The 13160-nt window shown below is 36.1% G+C and overlaps 1 protein-coding gene across 4 annotated transcripts; it reads right to left on the bottom strand.

The window, feature by feature from the left end:
• Window positions 1–4561: 4561 nt before the first annotated feature.
• Window positions 4562–11426, bottom strand: LOC104241789 (LEC14B homolog). 4 transcript variants are annotated; one of them, XM_009796744.2, is made up of 10 exons: window positions 11178–11426; window positions 10304–10744; window positions 10074–10193; window positions 9680–9757; window positions 8172–8354; window positions 7297–7374; window positions 6726–6901; window positions 6242–6400; window positions 5691–5751; window positions 4562–5029 (listed from the first exon to the last, which is right to left on the bottom strand). In XM_009796744.2, exons 2-10 carry the CDS (start codon window positions 10682–10684, stop codon window positions 4841–4843), a joined length of 1425 nt encoding a protein of 474 aa, XP_009795046.1. In that variant the 5' UTR covers window positions 10685–10744; window positions 11178–11426; the 3' UTR covers window positions 4562–4840. The 4 variants fall into 4 exon arrangements, with proteins under 4 accessions (XP_009795046.1, XP_009795045.1, XP_009795044.1 ...); XM_009796743.2 differs by having other exon boundaries at window positions 11231–11426; XM_009796742.2 differs by having other exon boundaries at window positions 10304–10747; window positions 11178–11425.
• Window positions 11427–13160: the final 1734 nt, after the last annotated feature.

Raw genomic sequence — 13160 nt, 5'->3', positions numbered from 1 at the left:
ACGAAACTAGTTTCAAGACCACAACCTCATTAAGGACTTAATTATAAATTACTACAAAAAGCTTTACACCACGAGTCATAACCAATCCTTCGAAAACAAAACTTCATGTCCTACAACTCTAAAATTAGAGATCAGGATCAACCCTACCTAAGTAGCATCCCCTCAGTAGAAGATATAAAAAATGCCCTAGATTCCTTCAAACCATACAAATTTCCAGGACCGGATGGTTTTCATCCCTTCTTTTACTAAAAATACTGGAAGGAAACCAGTAGTCAACTAATTAAATTTTGTCAAGACTCCTTCGCGTCTAAAAAAATTCTTAATAGCATGGATATAACGTTTGTTTGCCTTATCACTAAGTGCCAAAATGCTGAAACTATTAGACAGTTCAGACCAATTAGCTTGTGCAACACTGCTTATAAAGTCGTCAATCGAATAAAGCCCTTCCTAGCTAACCTCATTCACCCAACTCAAACTAGTTTTATTAAGGGTAGGAGATCATCTGACAATGCTATAATCATTAATGAAGTCCTGGACCATCTTAAGAAAAAAATAAAAAAAAACTAAAATAATAATCAAAATTGACCTAGAGAAAGTTTTTGATAAAATCAAATGGTCATTTGTTAGATTCGCGCTCATCTCCCTTAATTTCCTTCAGAACTTATTGAAATCATAATGTCCTGCATTTCCACTACTACCACCTCAATCCTTATCAATGGATCAAAAATCGAATTGTTTGAGCCATCCAAGGGTATTAGACAAGGGGACCCCCTATCTCCTTTATCATATGTATGGAGATGCTTTCTAGATTAATCGACCATGAAATCGACTATTGTAGATGGACACCAATCAAAATATCCTCAAAAGGCCTAGAGCTATCGCACCTATTCTTCGTAGATGATCTTATTCTCTTATCCGAGGTCAACCAAAAAAGTAGTAACTCAATCTCGCTCAGTAAATTTTGCGGCGCCTCCGGACAATCAATGTACTTTGCAAAATCTAAAATAATCTTTTCAAAAAACACTCCCCTAGATATCAATGACCACATTAGCAATTGCTTTTCAATGAGACATGCTAACAACTTTGGAAAGTACCTAGGATTTCCTATGCCTAACACTAGACCCACTAAGAAAGACTTTCAATTTGTATTAGACCGCATGAATACTAGACTAAAGGGTTGGAAAACTAAATTCCTAAATATTGCCGGTAGAACAACCCTTATTAAAGCAACATTGGCACAATTCCCAATCATGTTATGCAAATATATGACCTCCTTAAAACAACCTTTAACAAAATTGACTCAATCCAAAGTTACTTCCTATGGGGTAGCACGGATGAAAAAAAAACTACCACCTTGTTAGATGGAGCATTGTCACAAAGCCTAAGAAGCAAGGACTCTGGTTATCTCCAATTCTCATTGGAAAAATTCTTCCTTCAACGCAACACTAACTTGGTGGTATAAGAAAGAAAAAGAGGTACTATGGGTCAAGACTTTGTCTAACAAATACGAACATAGGAAATCCTAAAATATAGAGTCTCATGTTTGGAAAATTATAAAGAAAGGCTCTACTATATGTGATGTGAATACCAAATGGCTAGTAGGGAATGCGATGTCCATAAACATCTGGCTGGACTAACTAACTAGGAAACCTTAGGAATTATATACTGGGACCTATCCTGGCTCATGAACTGGACCTAAAGCTTGCTAGCATAATCAGAAAGGGTGCGTTTGACCTTAGAGGCCTCTCCTTTAAGCTCCCCTTCTCCCCCCCCCCCCAACATAATTTCCAAGATCAACAACACTTATATAAAGCAATCACTTCCCACAACAGACTCCTATGCCTGGAACTTGAAAAGGCATAACTGCTTCTCCACTAAGGCTGCCTACGAAACGATCTCAGGTTACAAGGACACTAACGAACCAGATTACTCTTGGTTCTGGAAAATAAAATCCCAGAACAAATGAAAATACTTCCTATGGACCGTCGCAAGGAATAGACTGCCTACTAAATACATTCTCGCAGAAAGAGGGATCTGCCACAATGGCACATGTAGCATCTGGAACATGGAGTGTGAGAACATAGAACATATCTTCTTCAAAGAGATTTTTACATTCTTATGCCATATAGTAAACTATAGTACCCTCCATGCTTAAATTTTAATAAAATTACCTTTTATATACCTAATTACCATTTATGTACATTTTAGGGATTTTAATGGTATTAATTAGTCTCCTAATTTAATTCTACCTTATATTCCCACTCTCCCCAAGTTTCTCTCTCCAAATCTCACCCCCTCACCCACGTATCAAACCACACCTCATGATTTCCTCTCCAATCACCCAGTATTTCCTCTTCTAAAACCAGCGAAAATCTGTAACCCCTCCACCATTGACAACCATTAAAAAGCTTTGAAGCTTTGAATTCGAATTTAGGTTTTCAAAAGACATTGTTTGTTTGAATTGGATGTTGTTGCAAAGAATTGAGAATTCTCTCTACGTCTCTCTCTATCTCTCAATCCCAAATTTCAGTAATGTAAAGCAAAGGAAAAGAGAGCAGCAATTCCACCATTGACAGCCATTAAAAAGCTTTGAAGCTTTGAATTCGAATTTGGGTTTTCAAAAATCATTATTTGTTTGGATTAGGTGTTGTTGCAAATAATTGGGAATATGGTTTGGAGTTTATATCTCAATTTTGAGGGATTTTGGTGAAGATTAGACTTGGTTTTGGCTGAATTCAGATTGAAACTTGAAGAAGAAGAAGACATGACATACATTATATTGCAGAAATTGTAGTAAAATTGTAGAAAAATTGTACTCTATTGTTTATTTATTTTTCTTTTATTCATTTAACTATTATATAAAAGTTGAACAACATTGTATACAAATTATATTTAAGTTGTATGATATTATAGTTGTATATAAATGAGTAGAAATAATGTATGAAAATTGTAGATAAGTTGTATAATATATAATTAGTTGTATGAAATTTGTTTTTACTATGTATAAATCAGATACAAAATATACAAAGACATATTGTATAAAGTTTGTATTTAAGTTGTATGTTATTGTAGTTGTATTTAACTGGGTAGAAATAATGTGTGAAAGTTGTAGATAAATTGTATAATATATAATTAGTTGTATGAAATTTGTTTTTACTATGTTTAAATTAGATACAAAATATACAAAAGACATATTGTATAAAAATTGTATTTAAGTGGTATTATATTGTAGTTGTATATAACTGAATAGAAATAATGTATGAAAGTTGTAGATAAGTTGTAGATAAATTGTATAATATATAATAATTATGTATATATTATACTTTTATTTTTTCTATTAACTTCAACCAAATATTGTCCAAATGCCTAGTAATGTGTATTTTAGGTGTTGGATGGGCAGAAGGTGGTTCTATCGATGGAAAAGTATGTGCACCTTCAATGGAGTATGTCTTTTCCTCCATTGAAGTCGTCAATTAATAAATTTATTAGACTTGGTATGTCAATTGCCTAAAAATGGAGTATGCCTTTTCCTCAATTTTTACTAGAACCAACTGGATGTCATTAGAAAAAGATTTCGTAGAATTTTGCAAAAAATGAAAATCTGCTCCAGAAGCGTTTCTAATTTTAAAATGACACAGTCCCGTTCACAACTTGCTCCTTCTCGCTCTAATTTTAAAATATGGAAATGGCCAATCTTGTATTATAAGAAAGAGAGAATTGGAAAAGGGCACTTCTTCAAACGCTCCTACTCTAGGTCTAAATGGGCACAAACTAAGACTGCTCATAGTTACCCCTTGGACTCGAACGATGAAGACGCCATGTTCAATTGGCTAAAAAACAACTTGCCTTAAGGAAACCCTTCAATAACCTTATCATGCTCCCACCATTAGCCAACCTATAAATAACTCTGGAATTCATTTTTCTGGTTAAAAACATAAGTATTAAACTAATCAAGAGATTCATCCTCGTAAAATGGGAGCCACCTACTATAAACTCAATATTGATGGCTCGTGTGCCGGTAACTCAGGGATAGGAGGATTAGGAGGAGTGTTCAGGTATAGTAGTGGTCAATGGATTATGGGATTCAATATGAGAATCCAGCATGCTACTAACATATACATGGAAACATTGGCCCTTGTTCATGGGGTCAAAATAGCACTATAAAAGAATCTCCTTCCAAGAGTAATTGACACTGACTGCTTAGAATTAACCAACCTCTTTTCTCTAACAATTGTCTCTATCAAAATTTGATTGATGATTGAAGGTGCCTAGCGGAAGGTGAATGATCCACCTCTAAAGCATGTTTTTAGAGAGGCTAATGGAGTAGCGGATCTATTAGCTGAAGATGGATGTAATCTGCATGTTTATGGTCCTTTTCTTACTTATGTCCCCCCCCCCCCCCGCGCCCCGTTTTTGTATCCCATATACTAGAAAGAGAGACTATGCACTATGTTACCTAGACTAACCTCTCATTGTAATAGTTCTTAGTATGTTTGTGATTGAATAAAATCCTTTATTACCAAAAAAAAAAAAAACTTATTAGAGTGATGTACAATATTCCTTTTCGCATAGTAGTTTCTGAGTTGAGAATGCCAAAAACTAGGCAACCATTATGATTCGAAGTCGTAACACTACAGTTTTGACCTATTGGCTAGTGGACTATCCCGTTCAGGGACAACCAGAGTATATTGATGCAAATTTACACATGTACATGCGTCTAACATGTCGAAAACCAAACATTTCCCAATCCAGAAAGAACATGGACAGACTTGAGCTTTGCAAATTTCAATCAGCTACTGCAAAAAAAAAAAACATCTTTGTGGATGCTGCTAGTAGCAGTTTAAGATCGCCTCCACCGTCTGGCCCGCGGCTTCACTGGCAATGAGCTTGCACCATTACCAGGAAATTCCCAGTTAGCAATGATACCGTCCCACCCAGAGCTAACGAGCATGGGGTAGTAAGGGTGCCAATTGCAATCTCTCACTGGTTCCTGATGGTAATCAAGTTTAGCAACCTGAGCTCCACTCACCTACAAATGGAATGAAATAAATGCATGATGATATTGCAGATGTTATCAAGTCTATTTTTTCCAAACAAAAGTTAATGCACCCAAAATGCAGCATGCGGAAGCTGGCGCAGACACCACCATTATCCCATAAAACAAAACAAAAAAGATATGCGAGGTGTGCAGCTTGACCCTCACATTATATAAAGCATATATACATTGGAAGTAACTATATGAAAGGCATAGTAGACCATACAATTCGTGGGAAGAGCGATATTTGCCTTCATGCTCAAAACTACTTAATCAAATTGGAAAATGCCTGAACCCTGACTAGCTAACTTTTTTCCTATCATTGATCATCAAATTGGAGACAACATTTCTGACGCTAATAATTTCATGCTTAATCATCAAGTTAGAGAAAACGGAGTTCAAGACCATAGTTCCGCACAAGATTATCAAGCCATCAGTTATTGCCATAGAAATATCCAACCACTCAAAGCCGCAGAAACTCCTAGCTACATGCAGTTTGCATATATCCAAGTCCTCGAAAGAAGTGAGCAGATTTAGACAAAAGATTCACTAGCTAATGAACCTAATATATCAGCTTATGATGTATGAAGCAGGAAAGTAAGATGTTGAAAAGAAAAAAGACAGATTAAATGAGGGTATAAAGTTCCAAGCATACCACATCATAAATATAAACAGATGAATCGGCTGATCCAGTGTAGATGAACTTTTGCCCAGTGCTGCAAGATTAAAACTTTTGCAGATTAGACACACTTCTGCAGATGTCATCAAATAGCAGAATCAAAGCATCAAAAAGCAACACCCTATAAAACACAAGATTCCCAGGTTAATAGATTCATAAATCATGATAAAACTATACATATTTAAAGCTGAAGTAATTCCTCATATTAACTAATAATGATACCAAGCAAAATTGTACGTTGGTCTTAGGTGAAGATGTCTCACGAACCATGAAGTTAAGAAAATCATGACAAGCGACAAAAGTGATGCCAATTACAAGGACTAACTAGAGATCAATTGAACACCTCAAAAACTTAAGCATTCAAAAATCTGGAATCATTGAGCCGCTGCAGAGAAAAAATTCTGATATGCAGAGGCACTAAAACTCCGAAGCTGACAACTACACTTATAGAAGCAAGTCCATTGGCCAAAATTGATAATCAGAACAGAGAAACTTGACCAAAACAAAGAATACCATGAACTACCAACCTATGTGCAGGAGAGAAATAACAGCGTATAAGAGTGCGCAAGACTTTGTGGCCTTTATAAGTAGCCAATGACAGGTCACGTGGGTTTCTCTTGTTTCTAACATGTTCCGGGTAATCCATCCATCTGTAATCCCAGTCATAACTTCTAGGCCTTGGGGAGCTACATAAAAGAAAGTAGAATTATTAGCATTGCCAATGAGATCTTCTTTGCCAATAAACCTACGATCTGAAAAAAGCTGTCAAATAATTCTATGTGATGGAGGAGAAAGAAAATCAGCAGAGAAAAGTGTTTCCTCAAGAGTCAAATGCACTGATTAGTCACGTACTGGAGCATTATTGGATATAAAAGAACCACTTCAAGCACTAATTATGCCCATGAGGAGAAGAAGAGGAAGATGTGGCGAGGAAAAAGAAGGAAAAGGGGGATGGACAAAACAAAATAAAGAAAAGAAAAAAAGGAGACAAAAGGAACCAGTGAAACATACTAATTAATGTTAGAAGGCATTTTCCTTATATCCCAGAGTTTGATAGCCTGATCTTTCCCATTTGAGATAAGATACCGGCCATCTCCACGCGTGTCAATATATGTAATGCCTTCTAGATGTCCAATGAGAACTCCAGCTGCTTGCCCTCTAGTTCCAAAGCAACGCCTGTCCCAAACCTGAATATGATCAAGAGTCCTTCCTCAATCAAACAGATACATACTTGCAAATTCTAAGCAACGAAACAACACTAGTATTTTGGCTGTCCATGAGAATCCCAATGAACCCTCCAATGCTTGATAAAAACAAGCATTTTTTAACTACAAACTATCAGAATCATTAAGGGGTTTAACGCTTATATTAACGGGATTACACCACCATCAGTAAACAGAAATAGAAGCCAAAAGGTTCCATATGACCCATATATCTGAACATTAAAACAGAACAGCATCATGAAATATACTTTCATAAGACACAATTTTGCCAGTCTGGGGTTGGTTATGTAATAGAACGGACGGTCCAGAAAATGGTGACCAGTAATGAACTAAGTCCATCAAATTTGGATAAAACTTACCTTACACAAGCTATCATCGCTTCCAGAATATATGAGGTGTCCAGTTTCATCAGCAAAACATACAGCATTAACATCAGACTGCAATGAAAATGCCAAGCAAATTACAATATTGTTCCACATCTGTCAGTCCGCTTAGGGGAAAATCAAAGAGCCAGAAAGAGTAAATACATATTGTATTCAGCCTAAGACACCCACTCTGTGACAAGTTCAGTGGATATTTTGGTCAAACTTGTGAATTCAAGTTTTTGAGGAGATTGGCAACTTGAAGAAATTCAGAAACATGGTACGACAAGGTAAAAAATTGTTCCACCAAAATAAGTTCTATTCTGATATTCTAGGAACCTCCTTGCTAAAGAAACAATTAACTGTGCATATACTGAGCACAGAAATCAACTCAAATCCACGAGTCAGAAATTCCATCATCATGCTCAAATACTAATGTCCTCTTTCAGGAAAGTGATTGGGTGAAACAGCCCCCGATCAGCAAGAACACAGAAAGAAGTGACTATTAATAAGGGGAAATACAACAGGAAAACAATACTCATAGAAAGAATATATATCAGGTTGAATCTAAGAACCAGTTCTCACTTCAGTGCAATTAGCTTTTGTAGGTTCAACTCCCTCGCCAAAAGAAAGGGAAAAGGAAATGCTTAACTAGATATAATGCACACATTTGGGAAGGAAAGCTAGAGGCAAGAAAGTATTGAATTTGAATCACCTGATAATGGAAACATTTATTCACGATACCTAATTCAGGGCCATACCCAATTTTTGATTTCACGAGAAAATAAACTTAGCAAATACACCACACAGAGATCATACTAAGATGGTTGATTAGCCATATCTGCTACTACCAAAAGAACATATTACGATACCTTATGAGCTGGAATTTGAAGACTTGGCCTTCTTGCTTCAAGATCATAAACATATATTGAATTGTCGCTGCTGCCAGCAACAAGTTCTCGCCCATCAGTAGAAAATTTCACAGAGAATATTCCAAATGAATAATCGTCATAATCATCGGTAGGGGAAGAAAATTCTAAGCCTTCATGAATTTCCTGCAGAAAAAGAGGAAATACAAGATTAATTAGATACACCAAAGCTCATGAACTATTTGCTCAAAAATTTAGCTGTCTTGATAATGACTTTGAGCCAAGTCAAGATGGATGGCCATATTATCAAGGACCAGATGCCTTCCTTAAATTGAGCTTTCAGACAAATGCAGCCAAATCTCATCTACCCAATTACTAAATCTTTTTGTAAAACAGCTACACAAAACCCATCTATAGGAGATCTAAAGAGGACGTCTGGGGTCAGACTTTTATATAACAACTTCCCATCTATAGAAGATCTACGGTTTCCGGGCTTAGCCACCCAGTAGAGCTTCAAAACTATTTTGTTTTTGATCTTATATTTGGAAATCTAGCTAAAAATATTTAAAGGCACTAGTCAAAAATTTACTAGAAACTGATCTGAAGTGTTGCTGAACTGCAATGTATTAGATACTGTCATCATGTGGTTGATGATAACCTTCAGCATAAAGCCTCTTTTAGAAATAGAGACAAGAATGGGAAGTGCCAAATGAGATATGGATATCTATGATTCCACAACAAAAGGCAAAAGCCGTTTGTTGTTTATCCTCCACCCCATCATTGATTTGCATTAGTGCATGCAAAAGAATGAGAAGGGATGATGTAAGAGGGTTCAAAAGTATGCATAACTGAAGTATGAATACAATTTCAGTATTCTTGGTGTATATTTACTTTTTTGGTCTCACAAAATGCAAAAGAAAGTTTAAATTTATACTATCATACTTAAGAACAACTCTATTACACTGCATGATGTCTTTTGATATGGCTATCCATAACCCAAATGGATGCTTGAGGTCATTGACGATTGAAGTACACTATGACAATCATGATACACAACATTTCATACCCAATGAATCCCTTAAATAAGACCTCCGACTGCATGCCAAATGTCAATTACAATGGCACTACTATAAAACGAGGCACAACATAACACCTCCTGCCGAACCAACTAATATAACAAAGTGCACAGGATACATTAAATTGGCACCATCACCTTGATTAGCCTAAAAAGAAAGGGGAAACAAATGATGTCTGCATCGCTCGTATGGAACAATCAGAAATTATACACTAACACTTCAGATTCTTCATTTGGAAACCACAATACTGGCATACTAATTTCCTCTGTATTTGAAATCTACAATGATTTATTATTAAAAAATCACGCATGAGTACCCAAAACTGACTTTTATGATGTTAGAAGGTGATAGAATAGTGAAGCAAAGATGCAGGATATGTTGTCACATTATAGTTTTCTATCTTTTACATGTTTCGACATAACAAGTAAAACATACCGTAACATTTGCAACAGACTGTTTCATACCAGATCCAACATCAACAATATGGACAATGGGTGAAATACTGGAATAAACCTGTAATCAACAAATAAAAACCAACTCAGAAGGAGTGACAACAGAAAACCATGGTGGATTAGATGTTGTGTTAATCAAATTCAAATAGTTATAGCTGCATCACATATTAAGAGCTTGCGATAATGTCAGACCGGAAATATTTTCCATGATATAACAAGAAAAACAAAGCTATTCTCAAAGTCACAGAATCTGTTGAAACAAAAAGAAATAAAGGAGCCAGATTTTATGATATCATAAGAACAAACCAAACCCCAGTTATGATTACACGGACAAGGACTAATTATGCACAAAATTGTGTTAGTCTTTACGAACTTACAAGAAAACGCTGGTCTGGTGAAAGCGACGTATCGGTGATTGTCCATCGTAAACTTCTTGCTCCAATATCCTTTTGGATTTTCCAGCCTCGATCTACATTATATATCCTAATATGACTTTCCTGTCTCCAGGAAGAACGACAATAAGATCATAACTGACAGTGGACATAAAACATAGGTAGATCTCTCTATACTTTCTAGACATAGAAAATTCAGCTAGATAGACCAAAACCTGAAATCCCGCGACAAAAAGAGAACCATCCGCTGAAAACTGTGAAACATAAGCACAGCTCCTCATTTGATCAACTACAGAAGGACCATTTGTTGGAAGATACCGGCTCAAAAGATGACAACAGTCTGCTGATGAAAATCTTCCTCTACCACTATAATTCCCTTCCCTGGCAGCCAACATATTAACAGGTGAAAATGGTGCTTTTCTCTTGCCAGGAAGCAGCTGTCGCATTCGCCCGTGTGGGTCTGACCTAATCTTTGTGAGTTGTGCAATTTCATGATCAAGACAACTTGTTCCCTCATCAACTCTTTGATCAATATTTAGTATCCCATCTCCCCTTGCACTTTCACAAGCATCCAATAACCTCCTAGACCTGCTCATGGTCTATCTTTTGTCACTTTCCTCCAAAGTGCATAGAGTACCTAACCATGCTACACCAAACTACTGCAACAACAACAATAACAACACAACTAAGCCTCATTCTCAAACAAGTCGGGGTCAGAGGATCAGATATATGAATCCGTTACTACATATAAACTCATCTCAGCCCAATATTATGCTGCACAAAACTGAAGAATAAAATTTTAATTAAGAGGTATGGAACCGATTTCAAAAAAATTAAGTCTAATTCTATTCCAGAAAACATCACTGAAATATCAATATTCAAATTACATGTCCTACTAGAGTAACTTCATAAAAAGAGAAAAAGGGGTTGGAGTTGACACAAATAGATAACAGATGAAGACACCCACCAAAGCACTAGCTATCAAAATAAACTGAGCAAGCTGAACAAAACCATTAATTAACTCCAAACACCAAAAAGATTGGAACTTTTTAAACAGAACATAGAGAAACAATTGACAGTTATACTCACCAACTGAATTCAAATGTGAAAAGAAACGAGAGAGATCAAAACTTTGATAGTACCTAAGAATTGAGAAGAATGTGGACAATCCAAGAAAATTACTTAAGAAAGTAATCTGGGAGGAGTTGACTGAATATAAATTTGGATTTTATTAGACAGTTTTGAAGAAATGTTTGAGAAAAAGATAAAGGGAGGGGAGAATCTTTGACGGTTGTGTGTAGGATATACGTGGAGGTACAAGGTCTATTCCTGGAAGTTAGTAAACCATCAACTCCTATTTGAGACTTTTTGCTATTGCTGTTTTTTTTTTCTTTGGGTAACTGGAATGTCTTATCTTTTGGTTTTAGCTTGTTTGGATGGTTCGTATTGTTATTTTAAATATAATATTTATTTTGAGTAATATAATATCGTATTGTTAAATTTGTTGTTATGTAATAACCAAAATTGTCATTTTATGGAACGACCGATTTGTTGTAGTCGTGTCGTTATCTTATTTTTTTCTCTTATTTTGTCCTTCCTTATTATTATATAATCTTATTTTATCTTTGCCCTACCTTTTTATATAATAATTCTACCTCGTACCTTATTTTTTCTTTAATATTGTAAATTTAATATTTATATTATTAGTGCATGATATTATGAAACGACGGTAAACAATACAATTTATCGAAACATTGTATACATCAAAATGAGTACAATATTATAAAATTGTCAAGACCCAAAAAAAATAATCGTCGTGATGGCGCCTATCATGGAACTAGTCAGCTTCTATTTAACAACTCATCACAATAAGAATAACTTGAAAATAACAACGGAAGCAGTTAACATTTAAGAAACCTTTTAGAAACAGAAAAAATCCCAAAAGTACGATACCATCTAATCAAAAATCGGGGTGTCACTGAGTATATGCGCGTCTAAATCAGAATACAGTTCACTATAGTGTCTAGAGAAATAATTGAAAAATACAACTAATGATAAAGAGGGAGAGTCAAGGGCTGCAAACGCCGTGCAGCTACCTTGATAGTCTCCGAACACTGAAGCCTCGATCAACAACCGTCGTCGTGACCAGAATCGCCTGGATCTGCACATGAGGTGTAGTAAGTAACGTGAGTACACCAACTCAGTGAGTAACGAGTCCAAACTTTGGACTGAAAGGTAGTGACGAACTCAATCGGTACAGATAAAATAGAAACGATTATGCAAAAACATAGGCATGCTTTCAAATTTAATAGGCAACTCAAAAACAGTATAAGTAAAGCAGGTCTGAACAATACAAAGAATATAACTTTGTTATCTCCACTTGTCAATGCACATGATGTATGTGATGCACCATGCTGTCAGCCTCATGTGCTAACACTCTCAAATGCTCAACCACTCGGTACTGTATATGGCCCATACGGTCCAGGGAAGATCCATCCCGGAACATATACATCACTGACTATAAGTCACCCAGTACTGAGAAAGGCCAATCTAGCCCTGTGGAGAAGATCCATATCCAGGTATCAAGTGCTTCGGACAAGATCCATGTCCAGGAAAGATCCATCCCTCAATAATATCAACCTCGCTCACTAGGGGTGTGTACAGACTCCGAGGGTTCCTACAGCCCAAGCGCTATCACAAATCAATATATCCACTACGGCGTGCAACCCGATCCCATATTTGTTACTCAAAATCAAGCTCTCGGCCTTACTCAATCATCAACCTCTCCAGTCTCACTCACGGGCTCACAATGTCATGAAAACTAGCCCAAAATAATGATATGATGTATCAAAAAAATAACTACTGAAACTAAGATGTGATATGAAATGCATGTACAAGACTAAGTAAGGATTATCGATGAAATCAGTGAGATGACAGCAAGAAACGACCACTATAGGTCCTAATAGTACCGACATAAAGCCTACAAATGATATCTAGCATGATTAATAGCTCAATTACTTTATCACATGATGAAAATATGGATATCAACAAGATAGAGTCGCTATATAGTGC

This window comes from Nicotiana sylvestris, chromosome 1 (genome assembly GCF_000393655.2).
Source record: "Nicotiana sylvestris chromosome 1, ASM39365v2, whole genome shotgun sequence".
NCBI classification, from domain to species: Eukaryota; Viridiplantae; Streptophyta; class Magnoliopsida; order Solanales; family Solanaceae; genus Nicotiana; species Nicotiana sylvestris.
Note: the sequence above shows the minus strand (reverse complement) of the source record. Positions and strands in the feature narration are given on the sequence as shown.